Source organism: Falco cherrug, chromosome 15 (genome assembly GCF_023634085.1).
Source record: "Falco cherrug isolate bFalChe1 chromosome 15, bFalChe1.pri, whole genome shotgun sequence".
In the NCBI taxonomy this organism is placed as follows: Eukaryota; Metazoa; Chordata; class Aves; order Falconiformes; family Falconidae; genus Falco; species Falco cherrug.
This window is the reverse complement of record NC_073711.1, coordinates 20843224-20868134: the sequence shown is the minus strand read 5'-3', so window position 1 is coordinate 20868134 and position 24911 is coordinate 20843224. Positions and strand designations below refer to the sequence as shown.

The 24911-nt window shown below is 37.2% G+C and overlaps 1 protein-coding gene across 4 annotated transcripts in view; it reads left to right on the top strand.

Moving 5' to 3' along the window:
* DACH2 (dachshund family transcription factor 2) overlaps window positions 1–24911 on the top strand; it is a 310897-nt gene that overhangs the window by 194973 nt on the left and 91013 nt on the right. For all 4 annotated transcript variants that reach the window (XM_055727704.1, XM_055727702.1, XM_055727701.1 and 1 more), the window contains exon 3: window positions 14304–14435. In XM_055727704.1, the coding sequence (XP_055583679.1) occupies window positions 14304–14435 (132 nt within the window). The remainder of the gene's footprint in view (window positions 1–14303; window positions 14436–24911) is intronic.

The following is a 24911-nucleotide window of genomic DNA, read 5'->3' as shown; positions in this document are numbered from 1 at the left end:
GTTTTAAGTGGCCCTTGAGAAAGGTGTTGTGATAACTGGAGAAGCATAAGGGCAGTCACCTCTTCCTTCCCTAGGTTACTTTTAGGGTTTGTGGTCAGCTATGTCTCTTTTCATGGTCATAAATACCTGACCATGTATCTTCAGAATTTCTCAGCTCCTTATCAGTTCTGTGTCATTGTTATAATATAATAATATAAAAATTTGAAGGCAAGATCAGGAAGTTCTTGCCTTGTGTATAATTTGTGTATAGTTCCTAAGGCCAAATGTTTGCATAACACAGATAGGGTATTTTCTATTGTAATATATTTTGTGGTATAAATCATTAACTCCTATCAAAACTCTAAAAAGGCAGTTTGAAGCTTGGGGCTGGGATCTTTCCTGCCTTCACTGTTTTTTATCAGAGGAGCTGAGCTGGCTGGGCTGATGGAACTTCTTTTTAAATTTTGACTATGTAGCCATGAAGTGCTTGATAGGTTTTTGGAGTGCTTCTAATGGCTAATGATAATTATTTTTTTCTAACAATAGTAATAATTTAGACATATTGCTTTAATGAATGTTGTCTGATCTTTTCCTTTAATTAAGCAAGTTGCCTTCAGTTAGCAAACACCATTATTACTGCAGAGTTTGAAAGTAATAGTTTGGATTGTAGTCCGTTCTTCCCTTACTGCTATTTAGTTTACAAACTTGGATGTCCACAATACTTTTTAGGAGGATTAGATCTGTGAAATAACTTGGTAAAAAGATCTGATAAGGGACACAGTCATTTGTTTTATTTGAGTAATTCCAATATCTTTTCTCAGTGCTCTACACTTCCCCTGAAAATTTCTTGCTAGGAATACTAGTGGTCCTGATTTACCAGCACTAGTGGATAATAACTCTTAAATTTGCCTACGGTTAGGAAAATATATTCTGTAAATTGTTTATCCATATCTAGAACTATCAACAATGGTTGTTTGACCTGATTTCATTCCAGTAGGAAAAAAATCTAGCCAAATACTTAAAGAAGTTTTTCCAAATGTTGGTACATGTTGAAGTCTTACTGAAGATTAAAACCTCAGGACTTCAACCAATTCATTTTAGTCATGATACGGCTTAAAGTTGAAGTATTCTATAAAAGCTAAACAATGCCAAATGCATTTGGCTGAGATCAAAAGCCAAATCTATTTGTTCTCTTTCATCTTCAGTGTTCCATTTCCTAGGAGTGTGACCTTAGTCAAACATCTATTAAAGTTAGCTTTTGATCTTACTCCCTTTTTTTTTCTTAAAAAAAGAAGAAAAAAAAAGTCAATCTTTAAAATTTTCTTCCAGAGACAATCACACTATTGTGTTTTAATGTTCCAGCAGTGTGTGAGTAAATAGGATTCTCTGATGTATGTGATAGAACAGCGTTTAAATGGGACAATCATTTTTGTGTCAGAGACAAGAATCAAAAGGAAGCATTCTTCACAAGCTGTTAACTGGAAAAATCCCCCCAGGTCAGTGGAAGCATGTTAACTGGTCAGTGTGCTGCATTTTTTGGTCCTTTGATGAAAATGCCTTGTAATTTGATAACAGGTAGCTGTTCATTTGTAATACAATTTTCTCTTCGCCAGTCAAAGCTGCCTAGTGATTAATCAGTAAAAAGGTTAATTTTCTTCTCAAGTATGAGCAGTTTAGTGGCTTTTTGAAAGAAATAAGGACAGATGGGATTGTGGATACTACATCCTTTATTTCCTGAGTAGAATGATAAAGATGCTTCTTGGTCATCTGTAAGTTCCTGCACATTAGGGCAGCCTGTCTGTCTCTCACTCAGTTCTCAGCTTACGTGAAGTGAGGAGGTCTTTCCTAAATACGTATCGGTTCCTAAAACTATACAAAGGAATAAAATTACAGTAGAGAGTTATGTTTAACATAGTGAACTAGTCAATTACTAATTAATCCACAGTAACTACCCTATTAAACCTCCTCTTATCAATGTAGTGCCACTGCTAGGCAAATCTCAGCTACAGGATATAGTAGATAAATACAGAAAAGGTTTATTTAAAAGCCATATCTGTAGAAGAAACAGAATGTGTCTGTTTGATAAACTATTAAATTGACAGATGTATCACATATTAAACTTCTAAACCCAGAGTTAAATCCTTACCGGAAACACATTGGAATATTACCTGGATAAGTTTATAATAATATATAATAACCTATCAATGTGGGAAAAAGGCTTAAAGTACACTTAAACCTCTCAGATCTAAGAAGAGAGCTGCAAAGAGTACAACATTAATATTGAGAAATGGCTGAGGACTGCAAAGTGTAATAATTTTAAAGAGAGTGCATGCAAGGTGTTACCTATATAATGTAGACTTCTGGAAAAGCAAGATGAATAGATACCTGCAATGTTTGTGATGTTTTTCTGAATTGGCTTAAAAAATTTCCAAATCGTTTTGGACATAATTTATATTAAATGTATTTTTATTTTTAAAGTAAATTTAATTAATTTGACTTAAAAAAATGAGAATCTGTTTTAAGAACTGAATGTACTTTGACTACTGAAATAGTTGCACAAAACCTAAGCTAAAAATGTTTGTTGCCATAGTTTTAGAAAAAAATGAAACTGTTATACTGATGCAGACTCAGGAGTAAATACCAGTAGAGTTTATCTGTAAAGATTTGCAAGGGCAAAGAGCATATTTGCATAATTTTAGATTACTGAGTGTTTCAATTCAGTGACTAAATTATTCCTCTCCGTCTTGAGCCTGCATTTTGCTTGGAGGCTGCAAGTTAATTCAGCTTGACCAATGAGTAGAGACACATCCTTTTAAGATTTTAAAAATGGTGTAGTTCATCTTCTATGTGTTACTTTTATTCACCACCTGGAACAAGAAAATAAGCTTCCAGTCTCTGTCTCAGCTTTGAAAAATGTTCTTTACCTTGCATAGCATAAAATGGAAATAGCTATTCTGGCATAACTTCATAAACAAAGGTGATACTAACCTATTGGGACTAAATTACTTCTCTCCTGTGTTATTTGTGTAACTAAATGTGCATGAATAAGCTTCAACAAAACTATATGAAAGTTACTGAAAAACAGAGAGATCAGAACAATCAGAAGTAAAAAATGCTTAAAAGAAGAAGTAGTTAAAATACATACTCCTCTGTAATCATGTTCTGTACACTCTCTGGTTGTGTGATCAATAGTCATTAATTTATGCCCCAGAGGAAAGTACAGCTCTTTGTGTTTACCAGTAGTCCAAACATAGCTAGAAGTTAAATCTGGTTTCTCCAGCCTATGGGCTGGCTCCTCATTTCTCTTTTGCATTGTTAGAACTTCAGATATCCATCACCTGTTTGCAGAAGGTGCGCGAAACAGCAGCTCAGCTTTGACCTGAGGAAGTGTTTGGGCAGCATTTGCTGTGGTTGTTCTTGCCTCACAGAAATTTGCTGGAAATCTGCATGAAAGCTTGTCCTTTCCCAAGTACGGCCACTCGGATTGCTGTCCAAACCCTGCTGAAATAAAAACTAATCTATAATATCTCATTTTCTTCTTAGAAAGAAGAAATGTATATGCCATGACACACCACTGATGCTAACTCGCCACAAAATCCTAGTTAAAATAATCCATTCTAGTGAAAGGGACTTTGTAGCAAAAGCTACATTCTTGATGACTGTGAAGCATCGAGTTATAGCTGTGTGCATGGATGTGTTTTTCCACTCCCTGAATTTAAAAAAGTAGGGGAAAAACAACAGGTTTTGTTATGTCAAAAGTGTATAGAGAAAGATCATAATGTAACAGTAGGTAGAGTCTTCATTTGAGGAGGCAGAAATCTAGAGTCTAGTCCTTGCTCCCCATGCATTACTTTATTTGGCGTTGAACAATTAATAGAAAATTCATTTGGGAATATCAAGAATCAATGATTCCAAGAAAATTTAAGTCCTGTTCTTCACTATGCTCCACGTCTTTTGTCAAATTGATAGCAATAATAAATGTGGTAGGCTTTACCTTAAAGCTGGCTTGGAGCCTGTGTCACCGATTTCCTGAATTTTCACTGAACTGTTTTCCTTCCTTGCTGGGGAATTTTTCTACTTTACCACCATCCAAAAATATTTTTCACTGTGAATAAGCTGTGGTATTTCAGATGATCTTAAAGCACTAAGATTTTGCTTTCATTCAACAGCCAGAATTGGGAAGTGATTATAGGTCTCAGAAGACTATTCCATGTATTTATGTTCTTAAATGATGATGCTTTCAAAGTTGCATCTTTTGAGGTTGCATTAATTACGTGCCATTTGAAGAGGAGTGCATGGGCTCCCTCGTTCCATTGCCTGGATTATTGTACTTCAAATAAGCATAATATTTTTGTGGGTTTTATGAGCTGGCCACAAATTTCTCAGCTTTAAGTAACTAAAAGCAGTGGTAGCTGTGTTATCATAGCATTTGGTTTCTGTTCTGGCAGAGGTCTTGAAAAATTGCGTGTGTGGAAGAAGAACTGTGTAGTGGATGATACTACAAAGTTGTGTTATCTGGAGGAACCTGACTTAAACTTTACCATCTGAGCTAGCACTAGTTGCCACCCCAGCTGGCGGTCTATTCCCACTAATTTTGGTAGGAAGAATCTAACCTTAGCAAAAGATCCCACTGATTTTAGATTGATTGCAGAGGGATTGCTGTATAACTGGGGGATCGCAGTGGTTATGAGGAAGGCAGAATTGCATCCTTGCTTGAGTATTTCATCTGCACTTGCAAATTAAGCTAGTTTGAGTGTAACAAATACGAATTGTTTTCCCTCCTTCTAGCTAGCACAAACCACAGTGAAGAACAGTTTCTTGTTCACAGTATTTCTGCTTTTCATTTGCAAGCAGTTTCTGTGGTGCAGTTGCCATCTTGAGTAAAGAGGGAGCTCACTGCTGCTGTTTGTAGCTTGGTGACTAATAATGTGAAATTATTATTTAACATCTCAGGAAAGATTGAAGTAGTATTTCTCCACTCTAACACTTCAGCTTCTAGGAAAGGTTAGGTAAGGGATCTGTGTGTAGCATGATCCTCAAATGCCCAGAGCATTGCTCGAGCTGGTCCAGCTGAAGTGAGCAGTGGCTAGTAGGGGAATCACTCTTAACAGCAGTGCTGATCTTGACAGCATATTGAAGTTTCATCTGAAATACAGTAGCATGATGAATTTATGGAACTCAGTATTCACTTACAATCCTTAAAATATACCATTTTTTAAATTGCAATTTGAGACAATTGGGATGCAGCTGAGCTGTGCCATCTGATACAAAAACTGTATTTATATGATATTTTCCAGTCACAGGTAGGAAGTAGCTTGAAATCACAAAGATACCCTTATTCTCAAGAGACCTTACAGCCCAATTAATTTTACAAACTCGAGAGATTTGTGCCAACTCAAGATAAGCTTTCAGACTTTTTGTACTTAACTGAAAGCACCTCCAAAAACTTCAGCAATTTCTCCATCATTGCTGTTTATGGACAAGTGCTTTAAACCCACATAAATTGATTTAATGGGAAAGGAATAAACGTGGAGAAAAAAATAACAACAACTAATTCTGATTTCAGATGGCAGCACATGCACCATCACAGGCTTCGTGATGATAGAGAAGTTACAGAATGTCCGTGGTGAATGTGAGGGCTATTCTGTTTAAAAGTATTCATACTGTAAATTTAGGAGCCCAAACGTCTGAAGCCCAAGAGAAGGTGGCCATTGAGCCCGTTAGTGCATCCAGGGCCCTGGCTGCGTAGGAGCTTTCCAGGCTGGTGGGCAGTCCAGGTTGTTTTGAATTTAACTCAAGTAAAACTGAGATTGCCGACCTGGGCTGCATTGCCAGATGATCGTGCACAGCTCTGGCTGGGTGCCACTGCGTGCCGGTATCATTCTTGGTCCTGAAAGAATTTCTGCAGTTCCAGAAGCGTTGCTGCCCTGCAGGTTGTGAGGCCAGAGTCAAAGGGCTAATTGCCTTTTGGGGCTGATGATAACCACCACTGTATTCATCCCTGTGACTCCTGAATGTTTAGGACTTTGGAGTAAACATCTTTTTCCTATAAATGAAATTCATTAAATATATTTCTCTCAGGGAGGTAATTTAACATGTTTCTGGTTTAGTTTTTAGTTTTTCAGTCCTTATCTCAAAGAATTGTAATCTTTAGTCTGTGACAGCATTGGGAAAGCGTAAGCGGATAGTTTTAGAATTTGGATGATTATGAGCATTACTGTAACTTGTCTTATCCTTACTGACATCTGAGTCCTAATGCATGAATTTGTCACTCTTTTGATGTATGAAAATACTATTCAAGTATTCCACGTAGTGTAAGAGTTTTCATTTATGCTGAAAATTTTCAATGACATGACTAAAATCGCATCAGATATGCACCGAAGAACATACAAATTATGTGTATAAAGTGATTGTAATCTTTTCAACAATAATTCAGTGGCTGATGCATCTGTCTCATGTATGCCTCTGTCTTCTGAAACCTGCAGATCAAAAATGGGGTGGTCAGTCAATCAAATATGTAGAAGGCAGCAAAGGTCACGCTAGTGCAGCATACTAAAAGTATTATGTATTACAGTCTTGACAAATCATTCTTATGGCATAATTATAAAAAAGAGCAGAAAATGTCAAAAAATTAATCAAGTCTCATGAGACACGCTATAAGAATGAAGGCAAAAAATTAATGTAACCCTCGCAATGTTCTTTGTAGTTCTGATTTTTCTGTTTCCCTCCAATAAGGTAAGCTACAATTTTGTTTGACATGAGATACAAGCTACCTTTTTGGGTATGAAGTCATCTGTAAAATATGTATGTAGCTGGGTATTGCTATGCATCAGCTTGAACATGAGTGTTCATGCTATCATAGATTTAAGCACAAATTTAGGATTAAAATTTCTATATACATTGAACTGAGCCCCTTGGGTTGAAATGAGAAATTTGACAGGTCTTTGGTCATTGTATCTTCATGTGGATCAAGGATATGAAATATCTCGGGTACAGAGACCCGTTGGAAGGTGTTCGTGTCTTTCGGATGGATATCGGGGACAATGAGATTAGGCTATACAAAACACAGAGGTTGTAGCTGGGTTGAGAAGCCTAAATAAGAGGCAGCCATGAAAGCATCTGGAGAGCAAACTCTCCACGTATTTTAAAGTGAACCCCTAGATAGATATTTAAGTATCAGGACATTTTTCTACTGTCTAAATAAGTGTGAAATTAGAGGATGAGAACCTGTTACTTCTGTGAATTATTCCATGGAGTGGCAGGAATGTTTTGATGTGTGAAGGTTTTTACCTTGTTTATGCTTATGTGAACTTTTGCATGAAATTATATGTTAGAATTAAAATGTGAGCTAGCACACAGTGTTAAGCAGAAATTACTAGGGGATTGCAAAATCAAGTCATAAGAAATTCAGAAACATTTGTGCAACCCTAATTCTGATCCCTTGAGTGTTTGTCGAAGTCTTTAAATTACATTATCACACAGTGGGTTTTTTTTCCCCAGCACAACTGCCTGGTTGATGATACAGAATCGATTGACCTGTGGAGGAAGGAAAGTTGTATGATGAAGAGAACTGTCTGTAGGTCTGTCCCTATCTAGCTGTTGCAGAAGTGGAAGAAGCTTGTAGGGACACTGCAAAAGCAAAGAATAAGGTCTCTCAGATAAAGACTGTGACAATTCATTGCAGAAGAGAGCTGACTGGAGCTTCTCTGTCAAAGATTAATTTCATACAACTGACAAATATGCATTAGATTTGTTGGGGTTTTTTTCCCCCTCAGTGTGGTTCTTTTGCCATAGTATAGTTTTCTTGACGTTTTAAAGTGGCGGTATTTAAAAATTTTGGGCCACTCAAAATTTTTAACTGTTGTCTGAAATGTTTTGCAAAGGGTGATCTTCCATAGTCTCTGAACTTTCATTAACAGAATGTGTTTAGAGAATTAGTCTTTCTTTTTCACTTTGAAAAATATAGCAGTATAAGTACTGTATAAATACTTGAAATTTTTTTGTTCTAAAAATCCTTTTTTGCTGTTTGACGTGCTTTCCTTTTGCAAAATGGGAGAGAAGAACATAATTCTAAAATATGGTTGTAATATCAGAACAACTGGCTGCAAGTATCAGAACAGATGAAAGAAACTCAACTGTTGTAATACATTTTTTGGCTATTGACTACATTTCAGCTTGGCACTGTCAAATGGATGTTGCATGGATTTCAGTCTGGGCTCCAAAGTGTCCTCCCAGGGCCTGGGGTGAATACTCACACAACTTAGCCCATGATAAAGCTTAGCGCTACGGCGCTTACGCTGAAATCCCATCCTCTGCCTGCAGTGGCCAATTACTCACTGAGTTCTTTCCTTACAGTCTCTCAAATGTTTCACATTGATGGATTATTATGATCTATCTGAAATGGTAGCCAGGATACCTTTGAACAGCCACTGAAAATGTAACATGCACAAGAGCTAAAACTCTTCCCTGCAGTTTCTGGTTGAGTCAGTTTACAAAAATGGAAAAATTCTGCAATAGGTCTTACGTGTTTGGACTGGTCTCCAAACTGCCCTAACACTTAACTTATTTCAATGTTTTTATTCAATAATTTGATTTCACTGTCCTTTGTGTTAGTACCTGGGCTTTACCTACTTGTTTATCACTAAACAAGGATGATACATTTCAGCTACAGAGAAGCCTCCACCTTCTAATGTGAACGTGCGAAATAATGAGTAAATTCTTGCAGGAGTTCTGACAATGTAAAGTACATTATATGTGTTTACTTTTTTATTTATTTCCTTATTGAAGAAAAAGGGAAAGAAAGCATATCCTTTTCAGTCTTCCAAGGCCTAATTTATTGGATGTTTCAGAATTGTTTTTGCTATTTGCAATATGGTATCTCATATTAACATTTCATACTACCAGATGTTTCATTATTCCTGTTTTAGCACATCATACTTGACCCATAGCAGCTTTGAATGCAAACAATAAACAAGCCGGTGCACAATGCTTGACTGTTAGACTGAAATAATATGGCAAGGCTAAACTGATTTTCATATTTCCTTTTGAATATTATTAATTGCAATGTGTTGACTGTTAATTTAATTAAATGTTTTGTTTCAATATAAGACCATTCTTCAGTTCACTGACTCACCGTTTCATTTAATTAATTGCGAACCTCAAGATTTGATTACTCATAGTTCTGCTTTAGTTAATTTACTTGTTCACAGTTTTGACAGAAAAGCTTTCAAACTAATATGAAGGAGGGGCACAGCCTAACTAATTAGGGAACCTTAGCTAGTGTACAAGATTAGCAAATACCTAGGGTCACCTTAAAATGCACAGAGTCCTTGTATTCACCATCAAAATCCAGTTTTCAGTGGCTGGACATTAGTTAAACATGGGGGATTCAGTTGCATGCAAGACACCCTAGGTACCTCAGCGTGGGAATGTAATTGAGTTTTCATTTCTTACGTCTCTGAGAAGGCGTTTGCCAATGAGTAAGTTGTGATGTTTACACGACGCAAGAGATGCTGTCCCCTTGGCACCTGGTGCTCAGGGGAGCGGGTGGGTTCAGCACTGCCCCGCGATGGGAGACTGTCCCTGAAGAGGGTACGCTGTGAATGACCTTGGAGTTGTGATCTTTGGGCCATGCAGTAAAAATGGATTGTTGTTAAAATAATTCCAGAGATTTCACAGAGGAATAATCCTCAGAAGTCTTTTTGTGTGCATAGGGGGTATTTGAATAAACAATTAACCACAAATTTAAGAGGATGCAGACAAGGGATGGAGAAACCTCTCTGGTCTTCACACCCTCTCGAGTACGACAGGTACCTTGGCTTTGGGAGCCAAGGACATGCTCAGTGGGTCCAGCCCTCACGGAAGCAGCCGGGCGTCACAGTACTTCAGATCTAGTCCATCTCCAGCACCCCACAAGCAGCGGACCTTCCCCAGAGCCACGTGGCATGCCACGTTGAGTAAGCTGAGCGTTGTCCTAATTTGAATCAAAAACCTCAATTTGAAAACTGGTGCTTAGGTGTGTTTATACTGTGGCTTAGAATGCAGTTGCAGAATTTTACTTAAGTGCAACCTGAGCATAAAATGTGCCAGTTTGTGTGTCCTTGAAGGGTTATTTCAGGGCTAAATTTGTGTGTGGCACAGCAGAGTTATGCAGACTTGTCAAAGGGAGAGTACGCAGTGTTCTGACAAAACTAAAATTACGGACTGAAGATTACTAATGGCAGTTGGTTGTTTTGCCATATGCACGATGCAGGTGTACCTAAGCATACACCATCACAATCTGTTATGCAATTGTAATCAAGATTCATATATAGAGAGCTGACCCAGAACATGGCTCCGAGAATTCTGCATTAGCGCTGATGTGTCTCTCTTAAAGATCCGAGCAGCTCTGCAAGGAGCTGCTGTCCTTCCACCAAGGCAACTGATGGCTTGTGGGCTGCTGTTAGCAGGACTAGCTCCACTGGCCACATGGCTGCTAGCAGTTTTCAAAACAGATCCTTGCTACTGTGATGAGATGCATCCTTTTTTGTTATTAGCGTTGTAAAGTTTGTACGTGTTTGATAATAAGCGATACATCGTGTATTTCCTGGGTGTTTAGTGATTGATCACAGCTGGCAGAAGGTAACTGAAGGAAGAGAAATTTAAAGTGTGAACGGAGAGAAAAAAACCAGAAGCTTTGAAGTATGTAATCCAGTCATGTCGGTTTTCCTAGTGGTTTTTTTTTTTTTTTTTTCCTTTTTGTTTAGGTGAAAGTAGAGGGGTAGATGTATACGTTACAGCAGTTTTCAAGTACATTTTTCAAAGTGAGGTACTCAAGTGAGATTCTGCTGCTGATAATGATTCATCTGAGAGGATGGAAATGATTCTTCAGTTCTTTGTAGATCTTTTGATAAGTCAGTTGAAGAATAGCCCTCTTGACTACTCAGCTAACTGGAGCTCAGTCAATTACAGAAAGGAGTTTTATTAATAGTTAAATTAAATAGTAGCTTCAGTAGCGTTAGCTGCAGCAGTAGCCTTAATTGAAGATTATGCCAATGGGTGATTTGCTGGACTTTTTTTCCCATCATTTCAATCAGTAGCACACCCTTACTGCTGAAACCATTTGCTTTAGCCTCAACTTTATTAGCTTTCAGAAATGCCAAAGAATTAGTACACTGTTTTTAAAGTGCCTCATAACAGTCGGGTTGTGGAGCTTTTACTGCTATCACAATTCAAGTAAGAAATTATATAGACTGAGGAATAAGTGAATGAGAGTATAAAGGCTTTGTGCTGATACTGGACTTACAGGTAGTATTGGCTATATCTCGTTCAGGTTTACGCCTGACTGCTCGGGATCTTCAGGCTGTAGTGCTTTCTGCATTAGGACCGTGCTTTACTCTTAAACTTTTAATGCTGAAGTAGAGTGACTTTGGTGTGGCAGATGGCACAGCATAGCTTTCTGATACATCACTGTTTTTTGGCTGTTGTCCTTATGGCAGCTGTGTCTGGTTAGGGAGCTCAAAAATGCCTGACAATAATTACCTTTAATTTCTGCAGGCGGCTTCATGGTGATTTTGGGACTGTGTTTATTCTTTCTTGTTTATTCCTTGGTACACTTTCTGCCTTCGTTACTTCTGAAACAACTGTTCAGTAGAAGTTATTTTTGTTGGGTTTTTTTGTTTTTATACAGTGCCCTGAATAATTTTGTCTTGTCTTTTCTCAGAACATTTTACTAAAGGTCTGAATTTAATTTGTTCTCTGTTTATCTCCTTAACAATAGTTTCTTTACCCTTTTGTATATTTAAACAAAGTAAAGTTTTATGACTTACAGTATCAGGAACCTGCATAATACTGACCCAGAGGAAAATACTTATCGGGATGTTGGTTCATCTATACATATTTGGGTACATACAAATCGTAGGAAGTTATGATAAAAAGACACATTCAGACTCCAGATTTTTTGTAACCTTTAAAATAAATGTGAATTCTTTGCAAATGGATTGAAAGTATAAAGTGAAGAGAGTAGGCTGTGAGTGGGTACAAGTTCTGAAAATGCCTCAGTGTGATGGCTGTACCTCAAAACTTGGAATTGGTTGTGGGATAAGGAGGAATAGTGCAGATGTGCAGGCAGGCAAATCACACGGTGCCTAGAAATCTTGAAAACAGTAAATTTCTCAGAAGACTTGTGCTGATGCTTGCTTTTTGAACTTCGTGAAAATAATGTGAAATTCACTCAAAGAGCAATCCCACTTCCTTTCCCTAGGAAAAAAGTGGAAAAGTTTATAGAGTGTTTTGTCTTCTCCAGAAAGTGTGTGGACAGTTTTATCATTTAACATGTATTCTTTGATGGATTAAGTGTTTGTGATATCAGCCAGACAGTTTGTAAAAACAGGAGTTTAAACATCTGGGGGTTTTAGCTGCTTGAGAAAAACCCTGTACATTTGCAAAAGAATTTTAAAGGATGTTAGACAAATAAAATATTTTTAAATAAAGAGCACTGTTACGGTATAGTGATCTTCTCTGTGAAATAAGGACTGCATTAAATGACCTAAAAGACAAGATTATTGATGATGTTTTCTGGACTTATTTTTATATATTTGTAATTAGTGTATATTAGTAATGAAATCATATAGTTTTTCAACGGTAAAACAAGTGCCTAATTAGTGTAGATAATATTTGTTAGATGTGGTTTCAGTGCTTCGGGAATATAGGAGTGTGTAACTGCCATTTGTTTTTGTGATTGTTGAGGCTCCTAGATAAGACAGGAGGAGGAGGAGAAGGAGGACAGACGGTCTGGAGAGACGAGGCTGTCTTGTAACCTGTCATCTCCAACTTACTGATATTAATCAGAAATACCTTTGCTGAAGTTAAAAGAATTGCGGTGTCCTTCTCTGATAATACATGTCCCTCCTCTATGCAGTTGGAGTCTATGGGTTGCTTGCTTACTTAAGTCATATTAAAATAATGAGAACTTTTGTGAAGCCTCATAACATAGGAGCAGCAGAGCTAATCTACATGTCAAATTCATAGCAGCTTTTAAAAGAAAGTATTTTAATTTATGGATGTGTGGCAGTATAGGATGTGAAAATTATTAGTTCACTTTAATCAGCATTTAATCTCTCAGTAAACAGTACTTTCCAGAAACAGCAGATTATTTAATTCTGTTTTGATGTATGATATCTTTGTGGGTTGATACAGCATGCAGCACCAACAAAAAATTATGGGTTTTTTGGTAAACGCAATTCAGTGATTTTGTGGAAATATGCACAGTCAATTACAAGATAGCTGATAATGAAGCATTTAGCTTGCTATTTAGCAAATGACAAAAGCAAGTCATACTATATTGGAAGACGGTAAACCCATTTAAACCATAACTGAATGAATAAACAATTTATACCTGTAGTGATCTTTTTGGTTACATGGCCTTATCCCCTGTGTTTTCCTGCAAGGTAGATGAGCTGCAGATAAGGTATTTTCAGTCACATCTTGCCCAGAGTAAGAGTAATTTGATACTGTCTGAAAGAAAATTTGATCTCTTACTTACTGACCAAGTCAAGATGGTAACACTGCAAAAGCTTACTCTTGCAAAAAAAAATACTGGGAATGTAAATAATAAGAAAGTTATGGTAATGATGGTAACCTGTAGCCTGACACTACTCTGCTTCTCTTCTTTTACTATTGGAATTTAATCGGGGTTAGTCACTTGAAAATGTTCTACCACTAACAGCCCCTTAATTCTGTAAATTTGTGCTGGTCTTAATGGTCTCTTAAAGGTGGGATTGAGTTTGTGATTACCTGTATTGTACTTCTCTGACATTTCCAATGGAATATTTTCCAGTAGCAATAATGTTAATCCAAACCAACAGACTTCAGAAAAAGACAAAATAATATTTGGATATGTAATATAGTAGTACAGCATTGATTGTTCCATGTTAATTGGCTTTGCACTGTTGTAATTAAGAAATACTGTATTTTACTACTGTACTTGGAAATCTTGTAGCAGCTAAATAAGTCAACCAGAAAGTGATCAAAGTGACAAAGTGATCAAAGTGGCAGGAAACTATATTTAAAAGTATAATCAAAAGGGATGCCGTTAAATAAATATTTCTTTATGCTACGTGTGTAAAGAAAAAAAAAGAAAGAATTAAAAATACAGAATCCTTAGAATGGTGTACTGAAATAACTCAACTTTAAAATAGTGTTCAGAATAACATTGCATAATTGGATGATGAATGGGTATTGAATTTACGTGACTTATTCTCACTGAAAAGAATTTTCTTGTTCATATTTTTCAGTGCTGGATTGTGCAGTGTGATATTGCATTTAATTTTTTTTTTTTTTCCCAGGTCTGACAGCGGCTGCCATGGCAGAGGCTATGAAGTTACAGAAAATGAAGCTTATGGCAATGAATAGCCTTCACGGAAGTGGAAGTCAAAATGGAACAGAATCAGAAAATGAAGAACTCAATTCTAATGCAGGTAAAGTAATGCTGTGCGTGTGAGCCATAGGGAAGCTCTTAGCACACCTGCTTTTGTGCGTGGGAAACAAAATCTCTTTGAAGTTCTTGTGCTCTTTTTTTTGGTAAGCTTTGCTCTGCCAAAGTCAAATCAAAATTACTCACCCAATTTCTCCAGTATTCTTCCAGTTTTCCTCCCAGCAGACATCTTCATAAATTTTTTGAAAACTATTGATGAAGGGTTGTTTTCATTATGTTAGAATACAGACATTTTGAACTGCTCCTTAAATATAATTGTAGTAACAAAAGACTTCTCTATTGGCAATAATACACTGAGTCTACAGTTTTCCTGTAAATGATGGAAAGTTTCCAAAATGTAAGGTTGTTGGAACTCATTGAGTTCCACAGTTCAGTGGAGAAGGGTAAAGTAGGAAATGGTAAATCACCAACTTTCTGTTTTTCTGTGTTTTGTTCTTTCCTTGAATGGATATTTACAAACCACAGCTATGAAGGAAACTCATGATGAACGTTCGTTATGGCCTGCTTGGCTGGAATAACCTTGGGTAGAACGCACTGACACTGAACACGGTCAGTCTATAGTACCATAAACATTAGCGTAAACTTGAACTAAGCTCCCTGAGTCCCAGTGCTGTGGGTTCAAAGTTCAAGTCAGAAATGGATCCTTTGAAGAGGACATCTTCTTTGTTTATTGTAATGTCCTTTCCAGGTCAATAGAAAAGGTTATCGCCTTGATAGTGTAGAGAACCTAGAATAAGAGAGATCTGTTTTGACTCAGAAAGCTGCTAGATACCTATTACAACAAGGGCGGTTTCACTTGGACTCACTTTTTTTGACACAAACAAGCCTACAATACACTCTTACCATTTTGGAAACTTAAGCATCCTTTGTTTTCATTATCAATTCAAGAACAGAGGCATTGTCTCATCCCTCATTGCAATCAGATCTCCCATCAGCATTCACACGTCTGAAGTCACACATGCGTCTCTAAAGATGAAGCCGCTCTAACAGTTTGCTTGCTTGGCTGGTGTATAGTGTATATGCATTGTACCATCAAAATGGTAATTTATTAGACCAATAAAGTAGCAGCTGGGAGGTCTTAGACTCATTTTCTAAAGGAATAACTTTGAATTCATGACAAATTATGCACAAAGCAGTCTTTCCAATAGTGGTATTGCCTTTTGCTAATTTTGTGTACTCATCTGTATTGAAGAAATCTGGCTTCTAATTCATGCATTAAACCCTTACCCAGCTTTCTATTATGTAGGTTATGTATTTTGTATTCACCCCTCAGACCCTAATCAATTAGTGCATATTGAATTCAGAAAAAAAGCACTGAAAAAGCATATTTAGTTTCTGTAATTCTTATACACTCTATATAGTCCAAAATTAATTATGAAGTTTCACTGAATGCTAAGAAATATGACTGAAGGTAGAATTCCTGCAGAAAAGCAAAGAAGCTTCATACGGGAAAGATGCAGAGTTAGTATTAGAGTTTTTAAAAGCTGCTGTACAAAAGCTTGCTGATTTTAATGTTCGTGGGTTTGTGTGTTACCTGATACGGCAGAATTTGTGTACTTCGTATGGCGAGAATCTACAGTACATTAGTACTGTTATTTTAGCTACCTTGTTGACAAGTTTTATAGGGAACTATCATACCAAGCCTTTCGAAAGTATGTCAAGAGTATGCATATTAAATCAAAGTTCTCAGTGGTTTAACAATTCAGTGAGTTCTGTAACAGACTCAATACCAATTTAAATATTTGGAAAAATTCCCACTGACTTTAGCTGAAGTTTCAGTGAGACTCAAGTATAAGGATATGGTATCAGTTATATAAAGATGTTTTCTCAATTCTTTCCCTTTTTCATTGCCTAATTCAGTAAAATTTCCAAGAGCAAATTTGCTGGATCGAGTGCCGATGTTGATTACAGACAGAGAAGTAAGTCCTTAACAAAAAGAACTAATTGTATTAAAAATAAGAATTTCCCCTCTTTATAGTATCTGCAATGCCAACATTAGGATCATTTATGTAAAGCCTGGCTTCTCTCTTTATTGAAGGATCTTTTTTTAAAGGTTTACATTAAGCAAGTACAGCAGGATGTGTCAAGGAAAACAAAAATTAAAAGAATATAAAAACTTAACTATACATTTCACTATAAAAAATAACAGAGGAATTGTTAAACATTCACGACAGAAAACTCCTTGGTGACTGAGGTGGGGCACAAAGAGAGTAGGCATTTTGTTTAGAAGTTGATAAACATTTTCTAACTTTGATTCACTGTGAAGAGAACACCATGATAATTTTGTGTACATGAAACCTTTACCGTTTGTTTTGCTCTAGACTCTTACAGCTTAAATGACTATTAAAAACAAAATGGGGTTGCGAAATGAGAAAGAAAATGGAATTTTGAAATTTTTTTTACTAAGAAGAGGTAAAAAGGAACAGAGCAAAAGAGTCAGAAGCCTCATAAGTGAGAACAACATTTTATTTTAGGAGAGAGACCTACAGTTTCTTTGATTTGAGGTTGTGTTTAATAGCTTCTGTAATGGCTGCAACATGACTCTGCATCTAGATTTCAGCATGAATAACAACCTGTTCGTGTTTCATTTAGCTCCAAATGAGAAATTCTGTCTTTTATTGTTTTAGGAAATTAGTCTGTGTACTATTGCTCCTGGAACTTTATAATTAATCACTAAAGGTTATGGCTGTGGAGAGTTTGTGGGAAATAGATGTCTGAATGATTATAATTGTAGCTGTCAAATCAGAAATACAGCTATACAGAGCAGAGGACCTTTTGCTTCCTTTTACTTTTTTTTTCTTTTTACTGTAACAAAGACTTGAAGGGTTGCAGTTTTGCTTAAAAAAAAAAAACAAAAACAAACACCTATAGAGTTTGGGCTTTTACCTCAGTGTTACACATTAACTTCCTTTGGCAAGCGTAAGATACCACACCACTAAATATTTCACATTAGGATGTGTGCTTTCCGCCTCATTCCGTAGTCTGTTAGATGAGTGGAGTAGTCTCTTGCTGTTGTTTGCTTTGAGTTAAAAATGTAATTGGTTGGTATTAAGTCCTGAAACTTTATTGCCAGATTTTTTTGGAAATGTGTCATTATACACAAGCCATTAGTATAATACAAAAGTGGTGAGGTTGTTTTGTCGTATTCATTTCAGTCTCCATCTGTGTCTGTTGAAGTCATTATGAAATAATTTTGGATTTGCTTCTTTAGTAATGCCTAGAATGTCACTTCTGTAGTTTCTTTGTGTGTGTGCACCTTTGATGATGGATTTTTTTCAAGAATTTCTGTATCTGAAGCCAGAGTTCATGCTATCAATTTAAAATCTGATCTCTAACTCTCAGGATCACTAACAGTATTTCCTCAGATACTATATTATCCTCTAGGAAATTACACGTGTGGAATTGAATCTTACAGGTGTGTCTAAGGAAGTGGGGAGTAAACGTGCCACTTCTTTTCCTGCTTCTGGTCCATCCAGTATGCTTTTGCTGCCAGGTCCTACCTCCCTCCTTTCTGTGATACTACTATAATCTCAGTAATGGTGGAGTTTAGTACTGGAATATTCTAAATATTTTTTTAAAAAATGATGCAAGAGACAACACTGAAACTGTGGAGAGAAAAAAAAGAAAAATACCACACACACCCCCCAAAATTTGCACATATTTTTTAATTGAAGTAATGCATTAGTTCACAGTGCTGTGAAGAATGTTGTTATACATTTGAACATTAATGCCCTCCTTCCACTCCCTCTGCAGAAGAGAAAGAAATTTTTTTGCACCTTCCTACTCATCATATGAAGTGTTGAATATGCCTTCTCAGGCAGTTGAAAAATCTCCAGTTTAATCTGGCACTATAGGATCTCTGGCCCCACATTCCAGCTGATCTGTGCTAGCTGTTCCTTGTGGCCTACTGTCTTGTCCCCATCTTCTTGCAGCATCTGGGAAAGAAGGTTGAATCCAGAGAACCATGTAGTTGGGGACATAGGTGTCTGGAAGCGGGAGAAAGTAATCCCTCTGAAATCTCAAATTCCCAGTGGCCATAAGTCTTTATAATCCTCGTCCTCCGTTTTGGCTGCTGGATGTGGGTCCCTGGTGATGAGGCGGTTTGTTGATGGCAGGCAGTGCACACACCTGAGGGCTGCCTTGAGTCGGGAGGGTGGCCATAGCTAAGGCAAGTCATGCTGTAAAACATGACTGGTAATACGTGCCAGGAGTGATGTGGCCTTTCGTATTCCACGTTGGAAAATGAGTAAGATCAAGAGTTTGGAGCTGGCAGCTGAAGCCAGGTATGCCGGGTGTGTGTGCAGATCTCTCAAAGCCCAGCCACGTCATCAATTTTGCTGTTCTGTAGAAATAAGACAAACCAAACCAAACCTCTCTTTTTTTTGTGTGTTTATAAACACAAAAATGTTTATAAAGATCTTCTGTTTCATCATCATGCAATACTAGAATTAGGTGTAGTAGATTCTGGAAATTAGCATGTAATTGCCTAGGGAAAGTTGAAACTTATGTGAAATCAGAGCTTTTTTTTTTTTTTTCTTGATAACATGGCAGCAGGTAGTTTGTACAAGTGCTAGAACTGGAACACGAAGGATAGATTGCGAAATATAGTATTGGTGATATTACCTGAACATCCTTTAAGCTGCATAAGCAAGGAAGGATCAGTGCATAGCAATCCGTGACAGTACCTGTTTGTACAAAACCTCAGTGCAAAGAATAAAGCAGTTATTTCCTTCTGTTGGCTTTTGGAGTTAGCATGCGTGATTTAATAAATGTGTTTTGCTTTCCCAAGAGAGATATCAAACAGTACTAAGTGTTTCAGTGGTATTTCCTTAGGAAGTCAAAATGTTATTCTGTATGTAGAGTCTTGTTGCTTAATTTCCAGACAAGGAGCTAAGTTAGGCAGAAAAGAAAGGAAAAACACCCTAGCTTTTGGCATATGAGGATCAGAGAAAAAGCTCTTCATAGGGAAAAAAAGAAAGTGTTATCTTTTTATCCTTTTTCCCCTTCAGTACCTGCCATGCAGTTTTCTCACAAATGCAAACATCCTTCACAATCTGTTTAAAAAACCACAAATACATCACTCAGAGGAATATTTAAGGAACCATCAGGAGGGAAAAAACTCATTGGTTTAATGGAATGCTGTCAAGGAAAATCAGCATCACAAACGACACAGGGGCAGAATTGATACTTTTGCACTGACATGTTAAAAGAAAATCCCATGCATTATTTAGAAAACCCAGAAATCTGTCAGCTGTATGATTGCCGAGTTAGCAGAAGCAGGAGGATGCTGCTCAAGTTGAAAAGAAATGCGTAGGCACAGATCCATATTGTAACCTTTCATGTTCTCCACCCACCATGAATACCCAGCTATTACACGGTCAGCATTTTTTAGTTTTTCTCTTTTAAAATTTTCAAGTGCTTGAAAAGTCAAAAGAGGTAGGTCTTTTATTCTAAAAAGCAGGATGCCAAGGCTGTTATTTTATTGTAAGAGTAAAAAAATGACAAGACCAGTGAACAGATTTTTTTTATTCCTTGAGTGCAGTGCAGACTTCATAAAGTCATTTTTCCTGTTGTTAAACCAAGTATTTTTGTGTTAAGTGAGCAGAGAGTTATTGTTTCAAAGATGATAATTTTATTTAAAGAACACAAAACATTCATGCCATTTAAAAAATATAACCAGTCAAAACTACTATTAATATTTTTAGAATCAATTGAAAAGCTAGTGAAGTATACATTTAATTTTCTTTAACTGTCCTTTTGCCAGGAGGAATATATACAGTCTTGAAGTAGGAGAGAATTTGATATGTTTTGCTTTTTGTGCCATCTCATCCAAAAACTCAGCTTGTTTGACTCCAGCCCTTGCAGGTATATGAAAACATTTCATCCTAAAACCTGAGATAGCTCTTTCTTTAGATATGTACCTGTGTTGGCCGTGGTGAGTGTGGAGGTGCTTGCTTCTCATGCTGGAAGTCGAGAATAGCACATAGAGGCTGAACGGGCCTCCCTGTCGGCTGGGTGCTGAAATGCCCATCGAACACAAATGTGTTGAGCACTGGGATAAGCAGGACAGACAGGAAAGAGGATGACAGTTTTGATGTGCTTTTTTTCCCTCAAGCATGCAGATGATATTGTACTGTGGGTATGGCTCATGGTATAACACGTATTGCACAGCCGATGGGACCGGGCTGGGCAAGTGATGGTCAGTGTCATGCAGAGGCACAGCCCGAAAGATCTGGAGATCAGAAATGAGTCCAGAGCACTCACAGCTCCTGTTCAGCCCATCAGTCTGGGATGGGTGTCTCTGGGGGAGATTGAGTTTTGCAGTAGGACTGGGCTGTGTTACAGCGTGTGGCTGAGAAAAAGAAAATAATAATTTCTGAAGCAATGAGACCTTGGTTCTGCAGGGTGACTCCCAGCACAGGGCGAGGGAGCGGCATGCTGAAGTCTGACGTACAAGTGAGGCTCCTCTGGGCAGTGCAGGCATGTATGGCCCACAGGTGACTGCAGTGAGGACAAGCTCTGCATAAGAGTGTTCATCCCAAGACTGTAATACTTGGAAGAATATTCGCGTAGTGATGAAGCGCAGCAGCTTTCAGGATGTGCTTCCGTACGTAGGTTTGGAGGTGTGGTTTCCTGGAAATGTCCTGAACTCACTTGCAGGGGATATCTAAGTAATGGGAAGCTTTCTTTTTCAGTGAAAATGGAGTGAAAGGACTAAAAACATTTACCTAACACTGAGGCTTTAAAAAGCTTACCCATTGCTGCTTGTCAGAAAATGTCCATGGTTGCTGAATGATCCAGAGCCATGAATTCCTTGCAGATAATGTGAGTGAGGCTTTCCTGGAGTCAGCGACTGGTCGTTCTGGAGGAAGATGTTGATGTACTGTTTTCTTTTTTAAGGTACAGTTCCTCAGACATTAGCCAGGAGGTGATAAGCTGGTTGGCAGGTTTGGTTGTACCTTGTTTGTATTCTGCTGTATTCCCTTCTGTTTCTCCCTGACGGTGATGGCTTCCACGGGCCCTCTCAGTTATCCCAAGAACCCCGGCTCTGTGTCTGAAGCTGGGAAACAAGAAGCACGTGTATCTACTGCTTGGCAAATCGGGGGGGTTCTTGGAGAGCGAATACCTGTGTTACCCCACCATTGGGCAGGGTTTAATACCAAGAATTTTAGGATGCTTTAGTGAACCACAGATTCAGTGGAGGGCAAAATGGAATTCGTTTCTCATCTGCAAACTATTTTAAGGTCCCATTTCAGATAGATTCTTAAGCATTTACCTATTGAATGCATGTGAGTCTTTAACTGTCTTTTTAAAAAGCATTCTTACTCATTTAAATATGAACAAAAATATTTCATCGTAAATACATGCGATTCACACACAAATGTTGATTCATCAGCTAATACTTACATATTTGGATTGACTGACACCCGACTGAGAAATATGAAGTAGCTCTGGCTGTAGTTTTAAAGCTAATATCGGAAATACAACTTCAGACAACTTCTGAAAATGAAATTCTCTGTGCTTTTCTCTAACTCTGAGGCATTATTTTCTTTGAGAGGAATTAATCTTTCAGATTTTCGATGCTTATCTTCCACATGATGAAAATTAATTGATGTTTGTATAACATCATAAGCTAATATAAACTGTTTTAAAGATAAGCAAATTTAGTTATTATCTTACATAGACCTCTTTCTAGAAAAGTTATTAAGCTCTGGTTTGTGTGCGTGCTTTTTGAGTGGGTAATTCTCAAGAGTGTATTTTTAATGGATTCATGACAATTAGATGCTGGTAATTGTTTATGAATGGAAAATATATATACTTGTAAGTTTATATTTCAACAGTTAAACATATCACACAATCTGCTTCCTCAGCATATTTTGGCTGTTATCTTATCTGAAGTCAAAGAACTGCTGTTCCTTTTTTCCAGAGCATAAAGTACATTTTTTTTTCATAAAGACAGAATTCCCTACAATGATTTCTAACTTTTGCTGGAACGAATTTAATACAGAAAATCAAGATTCATATCTATTAAAAACAACAACTTGCTAACACCAAATAAAATGCCTCCGGGTGCACACAGTGTAATCATAAACAACCTCTCTTAGATTCTTGCCATATCTACTATCAGAACTAAGTGCAGCAAAAGATAAACTAATGACAAAATGCAAATGGTATGGCTAAACTGCATAGAATTGAGAGCTTTCACATGTCTGTCACCTTTCAGATCCATTACAAATTTATAGTCTTAGAGTGCAGAGGTCTAAATCTTCAAAGCTTGAAAAACAGAGGTGCAGCATGAACTAATCTTCATTTTTTCCCCTATCTTCTTACAGCAGCACTAATGGAAATGTATTTTGTTTAATGACTCTGAAATCCTGTTTGTAATTAGATGTGGGAATTGGTCTTACTTTGTAACAGATGATACTGGAATAATAATATGAGAGATGCTACGCTGAGACCACTATCCTCCTAAATCTATATCATTTTTCATTTTATTGACAGGAAATGTGTTCCTGGAACAAAGAGATTGATTTTAAAGACTAAAAAAAAATGTCTAGGAAAAACTCAACTGAAAACATTTTAGCATTACTTTAAGAGTATCGCAAGAGTACATTAACCTTTTAACTTTATTTTTAATTTTAGTAAACAGTCTTCTTGTAATTGTTGCTTTGTCACTGATATCTTTGAATTAATGCAACAAAAGGTAGAGAACTTTAATTAATGACAGGGTGCATACAATTAAAATGCATATCATATTTCAGAAGGATTATTCAAAATAATTAATTTTGTCTGTTAAAACACTTTTACAGTCATAAATGAAGTAATTAGGAGTGGTGGGCACAGAACACGTGAGTGCAGGCTGAGTTCATACAGTCCCTTCAAAGTATGTTGTCTTCACTAGGTCTTGATGTCGTAAATCATTTTGGCCACTGTAGAGCCAAGGCTACGTTTTTTCCTTGCTTATAATTTTCACATTTGTTAGTAGCAGCAGATATTTGTGGTCAATATCAACCTGCTGAAGGAAAGCAGGTAGCTCAGAAGTGTCCCTCATTAAGATGAGGTCTTGTGTTTCCCTGCAAGGCAGAGGAACTGCTGTGGCACTGTAGAGAGCAATAGTTACCAGAAATCTACCAAATTTAGGACTTTCTGCGTAAACTTTTATTAAGACCAATCGGTTCACTGCATTTTAAAAGGAAAAATTATTCCAATTCAGACATTTTAGTGGGCTTCTGTGACTGCCGAAGGACATGACGTGAAGAGTACTGTTGTGCCCTTTAGGCAGCAGAGCTGCTCACTGCAGGCAGGCGTAGGGTGAGACAGCATCCCCAGACATCTCTGCCTTTCTGGTCTTGATGCTTAGTGGGAAAGGGAAGGAAAAAGAAAAGTGCGGTCCTGATCTACCTCTCTGAAATGCATTTTGTGTTTCATGTTAAACCATGGTTGGATAAAAGCAAAAGCGATCCTGGGAGCATGAGCTATCAACTGGGGATCAGATGAACTCTGGTAATTAGGGATGCCAAAAATGCTAAGAGGTACACCTAGTGATTTGCAGATTTTCCACAGTGCTACCAAAGAACAAGAATACTGAAGTACCATGTGTCAAATACGTAATTTTTTTCTTTTTTTTCTTTTTTTTTTTGAGGTCCTTGTATGTACGCTGTTTCAAAAAATCTTGTCTACCTATCATCATGTTGCAGAAAATAAAAAAAACCAACCATCTTAACCAATGTTGTTTAATTTCCCATTTAAATATATAAGGATGTAAGGAATCCAGAACATAAAGAATTCCAGTATGTTAGGAAAAGCAAGTATTTTAATACTGATGAGTCAACTTGAATCTCACATTAAGGATATTTTAACAATAAAAAAGTACTTAATATTTTAATTACATTATAAAGTTTGAAACATTCTTGTTCTTGTTAAAGCTTACATAAGTTAGGATGAAAACTGGCTTATTACCTTTGATAAGGGCCACATGCTGAGAGTCCCCCAAAGGATGTCATTGATAGTGATGCAGCTGCCAACAGCAGGAGTCTCATGAATTATGATTTTAATCAGATTTTTTAAAAACGTCCCCTAACGTACAGTTAATTTGTTTGAGGTAAGAAATGTTTGTGGTGTGATCATTTGGAATATTTTCTCACTCGAAAGAGTAGCATTAATCCAGAAAGACCCCCATTTTAATAATGTTGGGTTTTAGTTAAGCATTCAGTACTAGATTTTTGCAGAGTGCCCTGAACTGACATTTTTGCAGCTGAGATTTGGTAGCAGTTTTACTTGCAACAGTTGGTGCTGTTTAAATGTCTAGCTGATTTGTGAATTTGATGAGACAGAAGTCACTGTGGTCTCAAGTGACTCTGCCTTTACTTGCACCCACAAAGTAAGAGGCATCCCTCTGTTCTGGAGTAGGGACTCTATGGGTAAACAGGACATACACAGATCAGAACCTTATTGCTTT